Source organism: Solea solea, chromosome 9 (assembly GCF_958295425.1).
Source record: "Solea solea chromosome 9, fSolSol10.1, whole genome shotgun sequence".
In the NCBI taxonomy this organism is placed as follows: Eukaryota; Metazoa; Chordata; class Actinopteri; order Pleuronectiformes; family Soleidae; genus Solea; species Solea solea.
The window spans coordinates 8,873,191-8,893,711 of NC_081142.1; the positions used below are offsets into that span (position 1 = coordinate 8,873,191).

The 20,521-nt window shown below is 41.4% G+C and overlaps 1 protein-coding gene across 3 annotated transcripts in view; it reads right to left on the bottom strand.

The window, feature by feature from the left end:
* Positions 1-16,701, bottom strand: part of rxrgb (retinoid X receptor, gamma b) — a 28,800-nt gene extending 12,099 nt beyond the window's left edge. Inside the window, exons 1-2 of one of the 3 annotated variants that reach the window (XM_058638328.1) lie at positions 16,565-16,700; positions 9,114-9,266 (exon numbers count right to left, since the gene is read on the bottom strand). In XM_058638328.1, the coding sequence (XP_058494311.1) occupies positions 9,114-9,180 (67 nt within the window). In that variant the 5' untranslated portion in view covers positions 9,181-9,266; positions 16,565-16,700. Of the gene's footprint in view, positions 1-9,113; positions 9,267-14,276; positions 14,384-16,564 lie in introns of those variants that run through there. The other 2 variants (XM_058638329.1, XM_058638330.1) reach the window with 2 other exon arrangements.
* Between the last annotated feature and the right edge of the window lie 3,820 nt (positions 16,702-20,521).

Sequence of the window (20,521 nt, forward strand, 5' to 3'; positions counted from 1 at the left end):
TGGCTCTACAGAGTGCCCACCTGATTTTGCCGCAGAGTGCCACTGCTGACTTTGCTTTGCATCCAGTGATGCAAACTGACAGGCTGGCATTTACAGAGATGACCTACTTTGAAAAGCTGTCAGTCAACTGACGAGCAGGATGCAGAGTATAATTTCATGCATGTGCAGTAGCTGTGAGGACGTTCATTCATCAACAAATATCAGCAAGTACTGACATTTGCTACATGTAAGGACCAACATCTTGTGCACACAGACATCCCGTGTTTGTCACATGTTGTCGCATGCACTGGTGGAGACAAACGCAAAAAACACAAGTTGTTTGAAAGGGATCCTTAGATTATTTTGAATTATCGATTAATCCGTCGATAATTATTTTGAATTATCGATTAATCTGTCGACTATTTTCATGAGTCGACAGATTAATTTTCAACAGAAAGTGTAGAAAAATGTTCAAGTTGGACTATAAATGACAGATGTTCTCAAATGTCCAAAATAATTAATTTGTCATAATGTCTTTGCTTTATGGAGCAAAGAAACCAGAAAAGAGTCACATTTATTAAGCTGAAAAATCAGAGAGCTACACAAACTGATTAATCGATTATTAAAATAGTTGACGGTTAATTCAGTTATCAAATTAATCAAATAATCGTTGCAGCCCAATTTTGAATGCATGGTCATGGCGTCCACTTTTATTGATTTGCAGCACACTTTGTATCTGAGGGTACATCTGATTGTCCTTGGGATCTTTGTCTTTGCCAGTCTTTGTCATTTTCTTTGGTGTGTAAGAGATTTGAAATTTGCATTTCCCAGGAATCACGTCATTTGTTCCCTCTAGCTTAACGTTGCTTGATCATTGTTCTGCATGGAATCTCACGGCAGCAGTGGAGAGAGACAGTGTGCAGTCCCCACAACACCGCTAGTAATTATGACTCGACGTAGGCCTAGTCTACGTACATCATCAATGCAGGGCGCATGAAACAGTGGGTGGTGTGACAATAAACAAGGGAGACATTTACCTTTAATATCAACTTAACTTCTTTCTTGCACAAAATTCAAGCACTTTCATTGACCCATGTCTATTTCAGGGGATTTTCAAAAAGGCCTTGAGCCACCATCCCTCACCCATCTACACACAAACACACTACACTGTGTGATACTAGGCCCGTTGCCACACTGTTCTGAGTTAAATGTCACATTCCACAGTTTTGTTCATGTTTGTGTTTTAAGATGGCGGGTGGCATGATACCCTGACACACAAAGAACAGCCCCTGTGTTTGTGTACAGAATAAAAACACAGTTTTCCTCCATCTTTCCCTTCAGCTGATCATTTATTGTAAGGTGTTTTCCAGCAAATAGGCTAAACTACAGAAAGGACTATGTGCAATTTAAGAATATGTATTTATGGATGGCTTGCTGTCATTTGTTTGATACCGATATTACGACCCTTCAATATCGATATCAGTCCAATACAGTTTTTATATCTTTTAAACTACTTAACTGTGAACAACACATTTTGGGCTGAAGCTCCAACTGTGCAACAAATATTCTGGTCCCATAAAAAAAAAGAAAGAAACATTCCACATCATGACCCAATTAAAATGCTGTTGCTGCTTTTTATTTACATTTTTACAGTCTACGCTAAGTAAAGCATGGTGATTTTTAGGGGTTTGGGATCATATCAGATTTCAGTGACCTTGACCTTTAGGGTAATATTTCTAACTTTTGCACAAAGGTAACATAAACCAACATGAAGGTGAGTGAGTGTGACAGAGGTAATCTCAACCAGCCAAGGCAAAACAAGACGATCAAAGCTAAAAGAGGGGCTACTTCTGTCTCATAGAGTTTTCTGTCAGGAAAAGTATTATTTGCAAATCAAGCAGCAGAACTTTCTCCACAACTAAACTTCTCCACACATGGCACAAGTAGACTCATGTTGTAAGAGGCTGTTATCGAAAGCACAACATATGGCAAACTAACACAAAGATGGATGCCGCCCACATGCATGACGGCAGGTAAACTAGTAACTATAAAGTTATCTGCATATGAATAACCTCTGGGATATGAGCAATCCCTCAGCTCTGGTCTCACTTTATTTGGAAAATTGGAAATGAAACACCCCCAAAGATAATTTTGTATGACAATTGAATCTGTGAGGCAATCAAATCCCCTGTAAACTATCATTTTCTATTTTCTCTTAGCAATAAATGACTGTGAAACATTTCCGAAAAAGAAAAAAAAAAGGTTTTCTTGCTCTTTGGGGCGTAACTGTCATCTCAGGTGTACACACCATGTTTATTTTCTGCTGTAAATAATTGCTTGTGTTCACCAACAGTGTTTCCGCCAGTCAACTTGCTTAATTCTTTGGAAGACTTTTGAAAGTATTGCTCTGACACTTCACCTCTGGCAGTGACTAAGCACAGTCTCTTCCCCAGTGGATATGAGAAGTATGAATGCTATTTAAAGCAAACGGAAAGTATGAGTAATGCAAGAAAGTTGCTTTAAGATGTCAAGCATTTGTAAAACAGAGAAGAACGTCACATTGTCTGCCTGGATGTAGCACTTCTTGTGCATTAAGGCGCTCTCTCAAGCACACAGCTGGCCATTCAGTCTCTCTCTGTATGCCAAGGAGCAGATGTTGTGCAACTTCCTGTTTAGCAGGGAGACTATAGCCTCCACCCCCTTTCTCATTCGCCCACTCTCTCCAGCCCTCCACGAGTGATCCCGGGCAGGCAAATATGTATCGGGGGGCCTCCCTCTCACTCTCTCCCACAAAGCTGGCTTGATACAAGAGATACATTGCAAAACCAAACACTTTCAAAACAGTCTCAGTTGTGTTCTATGGCCTGTAATGCAATGAAGCTTAAGATTTGAAATGACTCTATACACAACATGTAACTGTCTCAGTAAGTGCACTGACTCCTCTCTTTATGTGCACAGCAAATTGTCTTTGTGGCTAATGCGATCTATTGGATTGTAGAGTGGGAGATCAGAACTCCAGCTAACAAAGAGCCAACATGCTCTCACAATCAATGTGGTCAAACAAGTATCCAGACATTAAATAAATGAGGGCCATATTTTACTCTATGGACCCATCAAAGGCAGATTGGATGTTAGAGATACAACTACTCTTCAGTAGAGGTCAATTAACTATCATGTATCCTAGGGGGCCTTTTAGGATCGTTCATCCATTTTGTTTTCATTATTTTTTTCATGACTTCGTTAGGTTTTTGTGGCTTTTGCAATATTAAAAACAGCAAACAGGATTAAAATGTATTGTGTTGATGATCATCGATTTAAAAAAAGTGTCCCTAACTGATAGAAACTCAAACTCAAACTTCAGTTAAACCTGAACTCAATTCGGAACTTGTTCCCCAAACTGTTTTTAATTTACAGTGCTAGCACCAATAACATCAATGTTCTCAATCTCAGTGTGTGCGTGTGTGTGTGTGTGTTTAAGGAGGCAAACATGTTCAGCAGAGGAAACACACATTGGCCCAGAGCAGCTCAAAAAAGCCTGTCCTTAAATGACCCAATGGAGTATTCCATCTCCATTCTATGTAAATAACCTCTACACAGAGGCTTGTGGAATGTACAGCCCTGTCACATGTTCACACGGCAGAGAAAGGTTCATTACTGAAGCGGTGGGGTTTGTTCTGTGGAAAATCATTCATCATAACAAATCTCTCTGAATTCACACCGGCTTAGCTCCCCGGCTTTCCCGTCAGTCTCTGTCGAAGAGCATCTGTTTGAGAGCAAACAAACTGACAGAGCAGTGAAGGACACCTTTGACCACTGGCGTCACAAATCAAAGGTTGTCTATTGCCAAACGTCTGAACCAAGTTTAAAAGTCCTTTCAGCAGCAGCCGACAGTTACAGTGATCAGAAATGACACGTCAGTGTAAGTGATGTAGTGCCACAATGTCTTTAAAACACCAAAACATAAAGTTTGGAATCATCCAAATGTTCTTATTTCACTACAATAAATGCCATAATTATGCTGACAAAAATAAAAAACACAGTGAAAACATAGATAATTGATTGATTGTCTAAATAATTTATTATTCAAGAGTGCAAACGGTTCTGCACATTTTCATATTATAAAAGGAGTCTTTTTTTTTTTAAGTTTCACTGTGAATCAAACATTTTGGAGTTTTGAACTTAGTGGTTCAACAAAACTTGGCAATGGATTAATAGATAATGGAAAAATGCTCCATGCTTCAGAAAGAGAGCTTGACACTGCACTCACATGTGCATTGCTGTAACTAACAATTATTTTCATAATCAATTCATCTGTCGATTACTTTCTGAATTAATCAAGTACTTGTCCGGTCCATAAAATGTCACAAAATCAGTGTTTCCAAAACACTGAAATGATGACGTTCTCAAATGCCTTGTTTTGTCCACGTTTCAAAGATTTCTATGTTATAAGGAGCAAATAAATCAGAAAATGTTCATGTTTAAGAAGCGGAAAACTCAGAGAACCTGTTTTAATTATAAAAAAAAAAAAAACACTGAAACCGATCGACTAATCGTTGCAGCCTTACAGGTATGTCACTTAAATGCTTGACAGTGGGCAAATCTGAGGCTTGGTGTTGGAGGTACAGTAGCTTTTGGAAGTTAACAGAGCAGTGTCTGTCATAGATAACTCCATAGCAAGGGTTGCTAACATTGCTGAGGTGATGGTGACGTAATGTCCACCATTGTTGGGTGCACTTTGCCCGTGAAAAAACATCTGCAACCGGGACAACTTTGTCCGAGAGCTCCATTTGAGCCGTGCAGTGTCTGATTGGCTGATGCAGTGGCGTCTGAGTTAGCATATTTGAAGAGCATGTTTTGATTGGCCAACGCTCAGGCTGCTTTTTTTACAACTATTGCCATTTGCAACACAAGCAAAGTGAAGCAGTGTACCCACAATGCAGTTCAACCGTGTTTGACGCTGCTCTATTCAAAGCGAATGAGAAGAATTTCAGAAGGCGCCTCCGCCTCCAAGGTCACAACATCTCATCAATAAGCTGCTGACAAAAAACAAAACCACACATGTATCGCACTCATCCAGTGATTAACAGGTTTAAATAAACACCACACACCAAAAACCTACCAAATCCCTCATTGTTAATTGCTGGACTAATAACTGGATGGTAATTCAATAAGCCAATGGCACACTAATGAATAATATCTCTGTCTGAAGAGCAGAGCATCAGTGGGAGTCTATAGTGGTGTTGTTGGGACGAGGCACTCATGGTTAAGTGACAGGAGTGGGAGCAGCAGATCCTGTGCACCAAAACAAGCCTCAGTACCAATAAGATTAGCAACCATTAAGAAGGATCCTCCGTGTGTACAGTGATATGTCTGATACCCTTCTTGTATGCATATGCACATGTATTTGAGAGTATAATTGATACATCTTTAGGGCCTTTTCTGTCATAAACACTGACCTTGTCAGGACCAGTAGTCCTCATGGGGACGAAAATCTGGTCCGAATTAGGCAGAGCCTCATTTCTGAGGTCTGAAGTTTGGGGCAAATATTTGAATTGTGGTTAGGTTCAGGTCAGGGTTAAGTTTAGAGATACCTCTTTGTTTAGACTGTCCGAATGGGTGAGAATCAATGCAGTGACCTAAGAAGAATAGCTATAATACCTATGCAAACCTGTGTGTGTGTGTGTGTGTGTGTGTGTGTGGCACAGCTGCATGTTTGTATATGTGCTATAACCAAATGACACAGAGCAGAATGCATCCTAAAGTAATCAGTCGGACAGCCTGTGGAGCTCATTAGATACAACACACATGTCATTAAGAGATCTCTTCACTCAGATCCAGCTCCCTGGTCCTGGCTGCAAACTCTGTCACACACACAATCACACATAAAGGCCTCGTGTTTCACATTAGAAAGAACAACATGCATTTTCCATGCACGCATGCATAAAATCACAACCCTTTAAACATTCATTTCATTGCTAAATGAGGTTGATGTCTGATCAGTTGTGTCAGTAAATCCTCTTATCCCTGGGTAAGTATCTGCAGCTCAGCAGGCCAGCTGTCAAGAAGGCGGGAGGCCGAGGAGGGGGGGGCGGAGCCAGATTGGAAAGAAGGGAGCAAAGGACGGGTGGACGGGGGGAGGGCAATGTGGTGCTGGCAGGATGCCACTTCCCTCTCCAACGCTCACATGATCCGAACACCACACACACCTAATCTCTCCACCTGGCTGAGAACATTATCTCATCAATTGATATTTTTCTGCACAGCTTCAATTCAGAGATAACAGGAGAAAAATGGAATGATCCTCTGTGGTTCTCTATTCTATCATGTGTGGCGTTAATGCAAATGTGCAAACCTTGTAATTCAAACCTGATGGCCTAGTACATCTGTATAATTTCTCTCTAGATGAAAAAAGCTTTTTCCATGAATTCATACGGCTGTGACAACACAAGCACTTCAGCCAGTGAGGTTCTCTGACCCTAATTTCTGCCCTGTAGTGAATCCAGCAGTGGTCTCCCACACACTGTCCCTGAAAAGAGACATTAGCCTTGCTTCCTTTCTATCTATCCCTGTTTTTCGAGCTGTTGCTTAGAGACTAAAAGGAATTACCATTCAAACCAACCAACATGTACTAGATAACATATTATATTTCTTATGTGCAGGCTGTTGCTGTAATGTCATGACACAGAACATTGCCACTTAAACAGATGTAGCGGGGGACCGGTAAGGAGGACGGCTCTAAAGATGTTCACTGATGAAAATAAAGCCTGAAACGAGAAGAGCTAACATAGTTCTTGCACGGACGTAACAGGCTGGCAGAACAGGAACCATGCAATACTGGTAAACAAACAACAGAAGTGAACTGACAGGCTCAGTGCAAACCTGAGCAACCACTTTTGTGGCTCTGTGCAGCAATTTGTTCCTGGAAGTAGCAGCCTCTCTCACACAAACATCATGTATGCACACACCACACACATGCACACACATGCACGGTAAACCATTCATCTCTTGCTGCTGCTGGTGACGACGCGACCTCTGGACCTGAGACAAAATCCTAGAAAGACGCGGAAACTACCTTCAGAGCACCTGCTAACTTCAACTACACTCGTGTGGCACATGAATAAATTATGTGAGCCAACAATACGCTCAATATAGTAAAAGATAAGAAATAAGTAACAGACTTTCAGTGTCTGAACACATGTAACTGGTCCTGGAGAAGCAAAATGAAAGTAATAGCTCACAGTGACGTTTTACATAAATAACGTTTTCTGTGTTAGTGTCACGTATTAATTAGCACAAAATATTAAATGCATCTCAGGCTGATGGGAATTTGTTGGAAACGGAGCTAAAAAAAAAAAAGGTAAAGTAAGTTAATTGTTCTACAGGGAACAAGCACAAATTTCAACAGCTAAGAATAGTTAATATGGTCCACTACAACATAAATATTTAGTTATGCATTTTAACACCATAGCACAACCAAAAAGAATGTATGCTTATCGCAAATCAAAAATGCATCGCACATCAAATCACAAATGCAGTGTGTCAAGAAATTAACAGTGTTTGTTTGTGTGAGCTCACATCAACACTCCCCCCACACCTCTTTTAACAGAGGAGGGAGGAAAAGAAAAATAAGTCATCAGAGCGAGTGTCGATGGAGAGATGCAGGGTGACAGACAGCAGACACAAACACTGAGAGAGAGAGAGAGCGGGAGAGAGGGGAAGGGAGAGAGAGAGGGGAATGGAGCGGGCTAATAGCAAGTGACACATGTTGAGAGATGAACAGATAGTGAAGGACAAGGCAACTGGAAGCTGGAAGCATTGAAGGACATGTATACTGACCACATCTGAAACCTGCAATAAACATGCATCATCAAAGCCTTCTAGAATCAGAATAGCCTTTATTGTCAGAAAATACAACAAAATTGAGTATAGTTCTTTGTACCTGATACAATCGATTTAGGGATGCACCGATGACACCGTACTGAATAATAGTATTACAGCACAAAACAAAATTCTATTTGCCTCACCGTCACTGTGATGAAAAGCAACATTAGATACCATTGCTGTTGTTTTAACATTTACATTTCCCGTCAAAAGTATTGGAAGAGTGAGGCCCTTTATTAAATGAATTACACTTAATATTACGTGTCAAAGCCTTTGCTGTGTGTCGTGTTGGTTCTTTCAGTGTTTTATTGAATTACTTCCGACCAGCCAGCAATTTGTGGCACTAGATGTGACTGTGCTTCTCTGGTTGGATAATTAAGAGGGAGGGAACTAATGTTACTACTGTGTCATGCCTGGGTTTACCTTTAGAGACGGGTGCTACTGAACTTCCCCTCGTATTTTTAAGCGGTTATTCAGGAAAACCCGCTCCGCTGATTCTAACCCGAGTTGAACTCCACATTTCACCGCCTGTCTTCTCGGTGCCAAATATCCCGCTTCTTCGCATTAGATAAGATAAGATAAGATAGTTTTATTTGTCACATACGCAATCATACGCAGTACAATGTGCAGTGACATTTCTTGTTCCTGCTACCAAGAGAGCAACTTAAAATTAAATTTAGATATGAAGAAAAGAAAGTAGGTACAATAATTACACATTTAAAATGCCTTATCGTTTCATACTAGCTGCATGTACACGAATCAGCTGCTGTGTTGACGTTTTAACCATGTTGAAAAAAACACTGATATTTGTGTCACAATGCGCTTACTGCTACACATCTACTCAGTTTGCTTAAAGTGGTATAGGTTGCAGGAGTATCAGAGTAGTTTTTTATGAAAATAAGTATGAGTACCGAGTGCAGAATTGGGCCTGATGCCCAATGCCGATCTTAGTATCGGTGCATCCCTAAGTCAGTTACAATAAGTAAGTGTTTTTAAAGCTAGCAACTACTTTCTAATCTACTGAAAGCCACTGAGATCATGAACATTTAGAATCCCCAGTTAAACAAAAACAAAAATTCAAGAAAAGACTAGAGGCATAACTGTGGTGCATGTGTAAGTGCTTTGTAGAAAATCACAGTGGTGCAAACATCTTCTGCCAAAAAACCATCCTGAGATGATTCTAATCTGCATTTCAGCAAAACACATATACACACAAACAGACACACGCATGCAGGACAATCCTGGCTACTCACAGTGACTGTAACTTATCTCCCTCGCAGAGCTTCCTCCAGTTGCAGGTGATGATACAGGGTGCCACATGCCTTCAAATGCAAGTTTGGCCCTGGCAGGATGCCAGTTGCTGCTCAAGACCAGGATTCAGTCTCAATTGTTGGCTCAGTGACAAACTAGGGAAAAAAATGACACATACACTCTAAACATCGGCTACTTTCATGGTTTGGACAGAACAGAAATGGAAGGGTCGTTGTGCATGAAAGGAGGGGGGCATCATTGAAGAGCAATGGAGGCGGAGTCCACCAGCACCAGTTATAGGATTACCCAGATTATCCTTCCACACAGATCAATCCCACAGGAACTGTTTGCTGCCTGACTGTTGTATAAATCAGATCTTCTACCACCACTCATCTAATCTAATCTCTCTCTCTCTCTCTCTGAGTGCTGTTAAAACTATCTGCACAGAGACACCTGTTGTAGTGGCAGAACAGGGTGACTGGCATGGATAGAGTAGTCATGGTGGAGGGGGGGGGGGGGGTCTCAGAACAGTACACCCACCCACAAGTTTCCAATTACTTACCTCTTAAAAGGGATCAGGATTGGAGAGCATGAGAAAACTGTGCTACAATGCTGTTGCTTCAGTCAACAACAATTATTATGAGTCAGAGACCTTTCTCAACTTCTCTGTTTTGTGATTCTTAGTCACAAAGTCTCAGTCTAATCAAAAAAAAATTTAGTTATAAATGGGATGTGAGTGTTGAAAAGGGAAATGAAAGAAATGACCAGGGGCTAAAGAATTCACCTCAATCTCCTTCCCAGTGTTTGAAATCCACCTTCATGCCAAGAAACAGCTGTGCCAGCATGCAAGCTTAATTGTACTGTAGTGGCATGCAGAGTTGCCTGTGTGTGCATTGTAAGTGTATTTGTGTTCTTAACAAGAGCTATGGCATTCCAGGAAGTCAGGGATTGTCTTTCTCAATGCAAACACACAGCAAAGTGAACAACCAGATGCAAACATGGGCCAAAAATATAACTTAAAGGCAACATGGAACAATACATGACAAAACCCTCAGGGAATCTCAATAAACTGCAACAACACATGGATAAATTCGACATTTAAAACATTTTAAAAATCAGCCTGCGAACAGCGGTAGCTGAGGCAGTTTATATTCTTGGCCAAGGAAGTGTATCATATCATAACTACCAGAAAATAGCCCTAGCCAATAAATAAAAAATTGGCACTGATTGAGGTCTGCAGCTGCTACGTCTAATTTATCCTGCCCCTCCTATCAAGTGTTGACCATGCCTTGTCATCTGTAGACACAGTTTAATATTAACACCAACAGATAACGTTAATAACTTGACACACCTCCCTGAGCATGTGGCCACATACATATAAACTTTACCCACATGACTTTATTGGTGCACGCTTGTGCAGCACACCTGCATGCGGCAGGATCAAATGACTATACAGTGCTGGAGGGACAGCCACCAGTAACCAGATCCCCTCGGTGACAGTAACCTGGCAAGTCACTCAGACTCAGACAGACACTAGAAGAGGAGGAGACAGCCAAGAAGAGACACTTGCCTCTCTTTCAGACTTCACAAATCCCACCGGGAGAAGCAAAAATAATGCGGTCCTTCTTAATTGCACGCTGTGTTATAATAGGGTGTTGTGACCCACATAAAAACTGTCACATTAACTCTGTGAGCCATGATTAGCATTCATAGATGCATCATGAGCAGTGAAGATGTGAGAGGATTATCGGTAACCCGCAATTAATCGTACACTCTGTTTAATGTACAATGTCTCCATCAGTGTCAGATACAAACACAGTTTATTGCCTCATTACACTTTCTCCTCTGCAGAAAAGTTGAGTTTTTTTGACAGTAGGAAGGATATAATCATGCCACATTCATGGTTGGGTGGACATGTGTAAGCGAAGACAAGCAGCAACAAATGGGCAGAAACAGTGATGTGTGCATTGTCTTAATGGGTACAGGCCTGCATTTGTGGGTGTGAGATGGGTCCAGCACAATAAAATGGCCCTGTGATTATTACATTATTAACACATTATTCACGCCTCTCAATGCTGGCGTGAATTTTAATAAACTCAATAATGTACTATGTTACCTGTAGCTGCCATTTGTACTACTGTGGGCAACAGAGAGTCATAAAACAAAATGTTGCTGGTCAGTCACGGCAACTTTTAATGACCTACTTGCTTTGGCAATGGCTCTGAGTATAGGGCTGCTTTTTCCTTTTTGATGAATTCATCGATTTATTTAAAGGAAATGAAAAAAACAGAGGTGACATTTTACCAATCTGTCTTTTAAATATCAACATTCCAGTTTGAAGACCACTGAAAGCACTTTTTAGTAGAAAATAACCCTCATGTGGTGTCTTTGAATTGAACTTTCTGGTCCAAAATTAAAACTGAGTAAAATGATAAATAAGTGATCTGTATTTATAAAGCACTGTTCCACTCTTGAAGACCTCTTAAGGCACTTTAACTCACAGTTTCGCTTTTCACACCCATTCACTTGTGCAATCATCCAGCGCAGCTCTATTTTCCATCACACATCGTTCTCACCCAGCCACACACCACCAGGAGCAATTCAAGGTTCAGGTTAGTACGGTAAACGTGCTGTTAGAAAAAACTGAAGCGCTGCGTTAGTCATTCTGAAACCAGACTATTAAAATACATGCTAGTCCCACTGAAAAAAGGAGCAGGTACCGGGGTATTATCGCTAATGTAAAGCATAAAAAAACGAGTATAGTCGAGTCGAGCCGTACTGTGCTGGCACTGTATAATGGAAAAGCACCATTAGAGTCTTGCGCGCACACACTGCAGTACACAGACTCAAGACGCCAGCGGTGAAATTGCAGATTAGAAGACGGCCAACCCATAAGTCCTGAGCTGCAGCTGGAACCAGAGAATATTTTTCTTGATAATTAAACAATTAAGTTAATTTTGTGATTTTATCTTTTATCTCAGTACTCCAATACATTTTTCGGCAACCAATCGTGTATCCCATCAAAAATGTGCAGCAGTGACTGGTAACAATTAGCGTGTGTGTGTGTGCGCAGTTGCAAAATGTCTTATTTACTCTGTTTGTATTGTTGGCTTGACAAAAGTGGCTGTAAATGGAGCATGTCTTCAACTGTTTTGCCACACATTTGCCAAATTAATTAAAACCAAACACTGAACAGATTACGCTCATAAAATCAGAAATGTGTCACACATAAGTGCATGTTGAGTGCGGGTAAAATGAGACCTGTGTGTGGTCCATGTGTGAGAAGTATTTTGTTATTATAGCGTTATTAACAAAGAAAAAGCTTAAAACATCTAACAAGTGAACTCCAGCAGTAGCCGGTGGGCCTTTCAAGGTTCTCTGCATCATTAAAGATGGAATTAAATCAAGGCTTTTGACTTTCTTCACTAATGACTAATTAATGGAAATTAGCCCAGAGAAAAGCCTCCTTACGCTTTGTCTTTTCCCTCATCCTGTTCTCACAATTAGCACCTACTTACACACAATCAAGACAAGCAATCTTTTACTCGGCCACATTAATACACACACTCAATCGCAAGTGTGTGTATATTGTGTGCTAATGAGTGTGACAGCACTGAGGGATCGCAGGTATAGAATCCTTGAGCAAATACCTGCAGAGAGCCCAACCCTCTCTACCTGTGTGGTGAATTTAACTCTGCAGGAGTGGGCGGTGGGTGGGGAATGCTCAGTACAGGGTTAGGCCACAAGAAAGCAGGTTCTAATACTCCTGGGACTTCACAGTCAAATTTGAACAGACACATTCTTTAAGTCACATGATATCCTGATCATATTTTTGCTGTTACACATATAGGACGTCGGAATGTAAGCAGCAATGTGTGTGTGTGTGTGCTGGGGATGTACTTAAATGTTCAGAACGGTACTATACTGCGTTTGGGGGAAAAACTGTGCTCTTTTTCTTTAATGAGAATGCCTGTCAGTGCCATAGACGTCATAGATCTTTGTCACGCAGTATAGTTACAGACCCTGCTGCTGAGAATGCAATTTGGAAATATTTTGGCTTCAAGGCAAATGCAAAGGGGGAACCTGGAAAACAGTGAAGCGCCGGTCTGCACGCGGTGCTTTGAAATGTGTCTCATCGCGGGTGGCAACACGTCAAACTTGGCAAAAACATTTGGAGGACAAGCATCCAGACCTGTTTGAGGACCAACAGGCGGTTAAATAAAAATAATAAAGCTAGTAAAGATAACTCTCTTGTTCTCACACAAAGCACTTTTCATTATCGGATTCTGAAATATGTACAACATTTCTACATATGTTTGCGGCGTATCAGCAGACTAAACCACATGAGTGTGTGTTACTAAGAAAGTTATCGTTAAACTTGAATGTGTTCTATTTTCTATGGTTTTGAAAGATTTTGTGTTAAAATAAAGAACAATAAGGACATTTTTGTAAAAATATGGAAAAGTATTGCAATTCACATTGGTGCCAGTGTCAAAACAAAAACTAGTGTGTGCTTATTTTTGTTACCCCATTACGACTTTTTCTACTATGAACACCATTTTTTTTCAGGACCAGCAGTCCTCATAGAGACCAAAGTCTGGCTCGAATTAGGCTAATTAGGAACTGGTTATGTTTAGGGCTAAGATTTGGTTAGGTTAAGGTTAGGGTTAGGCATTCCCTGGTTATGGTTAAGGTTAGTGAGGTTCTTAAAAAGATAGCTGTGCAAACCTTTGTGTGTGTGCGTGTTTGTATGGGAGGTGAATCATTGACCCCTCGCAAGTGATGAGAGTTCACATCAACTGGAGTTACCTCTTTCACCCCCCCCCCCCCCACCCCACCACCCCCAGAGACCCCACACTTCCCCTTTATTTTTCTCCCTTCCCTCTCCTCCCGCCCACTTCATCCCTCTGACTTTTCTTGCCTCATCTTTGTGCTAAATAAGATCTCACTGTAAAAACATGGTAAGGTGGTGTTCGTCAGGGCGTCTAGAATCACTTCTATCGGCAGAAAAACACACAATGCTGACTCCTTGACTCTACTTAATGCCTGAGGCAGGCCTGCATCAGACCTGCTGAAACACAACATGTCTGGGAAAAAGTTGAGTGGATCACGAAACAACTCGCACATAATCGCCTCACTGTTTGTTTGACTTCACACTGACTCACCTCACACTCACAACAGATTCCAAAGGATGATCTCTTTTCCCATTAAAGAAATTGGTCTTGTTTACGGCCCTGTTTTCAAATCTGTTTTGGTCTGCAGGTCGTTGACTCTACAAAATATCATAAATAACAGTTGTGAGCCAACAAGCAGACAAAACAAGACTTGGACTGATCTTTCAGTGGTTACAGCTTTCAGACACAAACATTTCAGTGACTAACTGTAAAGATATGAACTGTCCTCATCCGAGGTTCAACTAATACTGGTTTTACTGCCTTCACTTTCAGAAATGAAGCATTTATTACTTTTATGTTAAAGGTGGAGATTATGAGCTAAAACACTTTTTGTCAAGTTCTACTCATATCTCTTTACACACCACTTCTCATGAAAATCGTGTTTTAATAAAGAGCTCTGGCTTTGTAACTGAAAAACAAACAAAGCCAACTACCCAAAAAGTGGGTTTGGAAGTTGCTGAACCGGAAATGGTGTTTTCCATGGGAACAGCTCTGTGAATGGATACATGGCAAAACTATACATACAAACCATGACCCATTTACCTTCAGCTATGGCAGGAAAGTGTGGCTATAACACACACAGAATGCATGAATGTGAGGGATGACGCTTCTGAAGTAGCAAAGAAAGGAGAGATGTTTTTGTTTTGATGTCGAGTTCAAACATCAACAGTCATTCCCCCGACCTTGCTTAGCCCACCTTTAACTATTTTCATACTTAAAATGACAAACATCCAAAGTTTAACCAAAGCCACTGGCCTCTGTGGGCAGGAAAAGCTGCACCAGGATTACTGTCGGACCGTAATGAGACAACAAATCTCCCCACTGAAACCAAGAGTGGTGACATTCTTTGACTAAGGCAATGTTTACGACACTGTACAACCAAAGTTTAGTGCAAAAGGGGCCAGTGTGCCAAAAAAAGTCTCAATTCACTTTTTATGGCAGTTTTGTGTGTTTGCGATACAGAGAAAAAAAACGTACGGATTACGAGCAGAAGGAGAAGATGGCTGATCAGAATGGGATCAATAGAAGATAAAACTACACTGTTGCGATACTTTTCTAATCTGCACAAATCCTGGGATCCCTCTACTGCTTGATGAAAAAAAGTCAAGAAAGACTGTGTAGCCCAGGGGGGGACTGCTCTGTCCACTGTGGGCTTCCCTCTACATGTTCTCATCCAGATGTCTCTACACATTCCCCCTGGGATCCACATTCGCTATGGAAATGATTTTCAGACCCTCCAAATGGAGCCAACATCTCTGCGATAACATAAAGGGGGGCAGCGCAATTTTGTTTTCAAAGCTTAAAGGTCTATTGTACTTGTGTCCATGTAATGGCGCACGATTATCTTTTATTTCTCCCTACAAAGGACAAAGGTTTGAAGGCACATGCCATATTTCTCCTGCACTGGTTTGATAGTGAGTGTCGTTTGCAGAGGGAGAAAAAAACATCACATGGCATATGATGCATATAGTGTGTGACTCACTGAGGCTCGAAAAAGCCTCCTGGAGTCTAATCTGATAAAAGATGTAGCAATCAAACACACACAAACATGGACGACTGTGCATGTCCTCCACATGTTGCAAACTCCACAGTCGAGAGAGAGCCGCCCCATTTTCCTGCCTCTGTGGATTTTAGGTTGACACACACACACACGCTCAAAAAAAAAAAATCCTGATAAAAGCCATCAGCTGGGTCAAGGGCAACGTCGCCGAGCGAGAGCAGAGTTCAGCTTCACAGAGCAAAATCACATCAAGCTGTCATTCAGCTGAATATAGCCACAGCGAGAACCAGGGCGCGCCTCGCACTTCACTCCTGTTCGCCACAACAAGTTTGGAGTGGAAATGCTCCGCTCCTAAACGCTGTTACATGCCTCTCCAACGACCATCCCAGACCAATATATCCTCTTTCTGTCTCAAACAGTTTAGCGAGAGTCGTGCGACAAGCGCCATAAATTACATAAGCGCAATTAAAGTGCCAACCTCTGACCTTGCCTGACCGGCGCAACCACGGTCACCTGACTTTTGCATTGACCGCGGCTTGCGGTTTAGTCGGCAAAAAAAACAACAATGACTACTAATGAGGAGAACAGCGCAACAACCGGACTCGCGGACGGTGAAAGTTCGCGTCGTTAAAGTCGGCGGACGCTTTCGCGCACGGCTCGCTCAGTGAAGAGAAGACGCCATGAGACAAACGCACCCCCCACTAAGTCAGAACAAAATGCAGCAGCTTGGTCGCCGCAGTCACACGCGGCTCTAAACAGACTGTTGAGTTGTACTTACTGAGGTGTAAATACGGATCATTACTGTCCATACTGTGCAAGTTGCTGCGTCGATTTCCTACAGTCGGTGTTGCTCCGCATCCCAGCGCATTCCTCTCGCAGCCCGACTGAACTCTGCAAGGCGGCTCTACACGGGGGCCCAGCGAGGGGGGCGGTTAGAGAGGACTTCTCCCAATGACAACAGTGGTCGATATCAAGCGCCGACACCATAGTGACGAAACATCTCTCCTCTCACTATGTTTCCACTTCGACTACTTATAAATAATGCATTTTAATAGTAGTAGTCATGATTCCCATCATCAAATCAAGTACTTACCAACAATATTACCGCGATAATTGTATAAAAATACATACATACATTTTTTTAAGATGAATGTATGTAAATGGTAAACCCTTCTATATTTACTCTACCTTCATTTAGCATTATAAAGCTTTCAGACAGCTAAAATAAACAGGGGGAGCAGATGAACTATACTTCTTTATCTTGCAAAAAAAAACATCACTGATGTTACCAAATAGCCTACATGTTTAGGAGGTTATGTCACTTGCATTACTGATGTTACCAAAAATGTTTCAAATGCATGTTTACATTTCATAAAACGTTTCCTGTGTTGCCAACAAGTGGTTATGTCACGCAAAAAGACATAACTTGAGTGATCACAGATTATTTGTAAATAAACATTTTAAAGTGACAAACAACAGTCTTAAATCAATAACATCATGAGATCCTGGTGTTTCTGGAAATGTGATGCTATAGCTTACCCATGGTGCCATTGCAACATAAATCACTAGGACTGTATGTTATGGAGCCAGATTACATTTTCTAAGACTAAAGACTTAACAATTATCCCAAATATGGAAATTCACCACAATCTAACTGACTATTTGTGAGCATTTTTTTGACAGTGGCCTGGTAAAAACAACTAAGTCAATCAGGAAATGGCAACCACATGTCAGTGACTTGAATGGGTTGTTGCAATGTCAGCATTTGCATTGATTTGTTTGTTATTTCTTTGTGTTGTTTGTTCTGGTTATGTTGAGCAGCCTTTATCAAATTGACCTTTCCACAGCCACATGTTTGTGTCAGTTCACATTTGAGCTACAGTTTCCGTCTGCACATCAGGCTGCAATAGAAAACCTTCTCCAAACATGATAACTGAGTAAATTTGTTATGTGCTTCGAAAAATTCAAATGCAAACTACTGTTTTTAGTCCCCTGCAGTTTTCCTCTGAGAGCATCTCTGCAGTGTTTTTATTCTGCTGCCGTGAGTCTGGTTCCCTGGTCTGGGAACCCCCCCGAAGTCCCCCCCACCACCACCACCACCACCTCACCCCGCTCTGAGAGCGGGGTCATGCAGGGGTGAAGCTCTCGGTACCTCAGAAGGTTATTCAGGAGTCACGCCGCACTGTGGCATTCAGAGTCTTGAACCACGGAGCGGGCAGACGCTCCGTCAATGCCGGCTGGCTGACCACTCAGCTTGGTCCTAATGGGACCAGCACCCCCGGCTCCACCGTCCTTGTAACAGCGTCCCATAAAAGAGCACAGGAGGATGCTAACCAAGATGAATGGCTTTTTTTCTCAGCTCATTCTACACTAATCAGAGCTTTTCATTTGTTATGGCCTTGCGCCAGCCCCTCCACTGCAGCCTCCATTAGGGCCAGATAACGTATAAATTCATTAAAGTCAAAGAGGGACATTAAAATGGTCATTTGTCAGATCTCTCTTTGTGTGTTCCTAATGGTGGCACATGGTTCAAGGCATTGAGATGATTTTTGGTGGGCTTTTTTCCTCTCTCTCTCCCTCCCTCAGTGCATTTAGAGAGGGACGTGGGAACAGGGGACATGTTTTCTACTTAACAATAATCTTAATTGAACTTTTATTTAACTGGTTATTGCTCTCTTCAACAAACGTTTTCTGAAAACAAAACAACAGCTGAAGCAGTGCTACACTGCTACATCAGAGATAAATAAGACAAATAAAATATAAAAACATGAGATGTAAAGATCTAATAGACCTAAGAACAATTGGTAAAACATACAATAAAATGCAAATAGAGACATGGCAGCAGGGGAAGAAAATTTTTTTTTGTTATTTTTGTAATTATCAAATGTTTTCATTGAGTGCCTCATTTCCTATGCCTAATTACAGCAAATAATTTATTTTGGTGACTATCCAAATTCATCCATCCATCAACTTCTGAGTCCTCACCCCACCCACCCTCTCTCTCTCTCTCTCTCTCTCACACACACACACACACAAACAAACTCACAGTCAATGAAGCAACCCTTTGCACTAATCCCTTTGTATTCACAGCACCATTCCCCTCCAAAAGTCTAATCCTAAACCAAGCTCAACAAACCTGGGCCACCTGCTAGCGCTGCAGCTAAAAGCCACAAAACCAAAAAAACAAAACAAAAAAACAACAAAAAACAACAGAGCAACACACTGTGTGTTCTGAATCACCTTAAAAGACCTGTGACATCGACAAGGACACCAACAATAATTGACTGTAACACATTCAAACACCTACAACTCATTTTTAAAGGTCTTTCTGTCTCTCGCTCTCTCTCTGGCCCCCGTCCCTCAAATTCTCTCCTTCCCTCTCCGTGTCTGTCCCTCTCTGGCTTCAGGACAGAGGTTCTGGCTGCGTCGTCATGGGAGATGGCTCGCTCCATCTGCCTCTGCTGTCATTAGCTCATCTCCATCATGCTTTATCAGAGGGACCCCCACCTTCCTGGACCCACTTCAGCATTCTGACAACCCCTGCCCCCTGCCCCACACATAAGCCTGAGATGATAAGTGTTCTCCCTCTTTGTGTCAGGCAGCATAAGACAATGCTGCACAGCACTACAGAACATCATCCATCTCGTAGGTCATCAATCTGGGACACAAAAGATGAAATGTAGCCCGGACTCCCATTTTGCAAAAGGGGTTTCTCGTTGCTTAGAAGAAGCTTGTCCTCCACTTCTGCTGCTCCCCTTTCACTGTTGGTGGCACACCAGCAAATTCTTCTCTTATGTGCCGCCACATGGGAGGAAAAGGGGTTTAATGCATCTAAACTATTTCAAGTATTTCTAAATGACAGAATATTAATGATAACTATAACTGTAGCTGCACAAAAAAGTCATCAGACTGTGTACCCAGGTGTGTTATTGTTTTTATTTATTTGACAGTACATGAAACACTTAATCTACCCTTTGTTTCTCCCATTCCCTGCCTAATTGGGTTCAAAATGTCTAATCACCAGTGAGATTATTCTATTGGGCTGGTTTGGGTTGTGTATTTTACTGTGAAACACATAACACATCACATACTACTGCATGTGTGAAATGTTTTGTGTTTTTTTTCTGTTGCTTCTTTGCTGTGTAGGGTAAACTCTGTAATTGCATTATTCTTGTATTTTAAACAATGCCAATAAAGCTGTACTTCTACCACTACTGTGGATATGAAAAATAAATTCTCAACTTAACATTTTGTTTTTGCAGCCATCGTACAGATAGTAAGTGTTGCATTGCATAAAGAGACAGATTTGTGTAGGCCTTTCTGGATTGGATTATGATGTAAGCAGTTTTATCTCCTTTCTTGAAGGTGTGAGCAAAAGTAGAGTAGTTCAGAATGTACAGTATGTCGAATTTTCATTCTTCAAAGATTTCCATTTCTGGGTCAGGTGCTCACAAATGACATAGTTGGTATTCTCGGCTGATAATTGTGATCTAGGTGTGATATTCCACTTTAATGAGCCTTTATCCAGGACACGATGTTTCCAAAAAAATAAAAAAATCCAAGTCCGTTGTTGCAGTTTCATCAGAAACAAAAGCCCCTAATCTATTTCACACAGCTATTAGTTTTAACCATCCTGCCTTCACATCAGGTCAACCTGTTAATCTGCTGTCCGTGACTGAGTCCAGAGGCTTTACACACAATCAATATGATGAGCCCTGTTCTCAGACTAAAGACT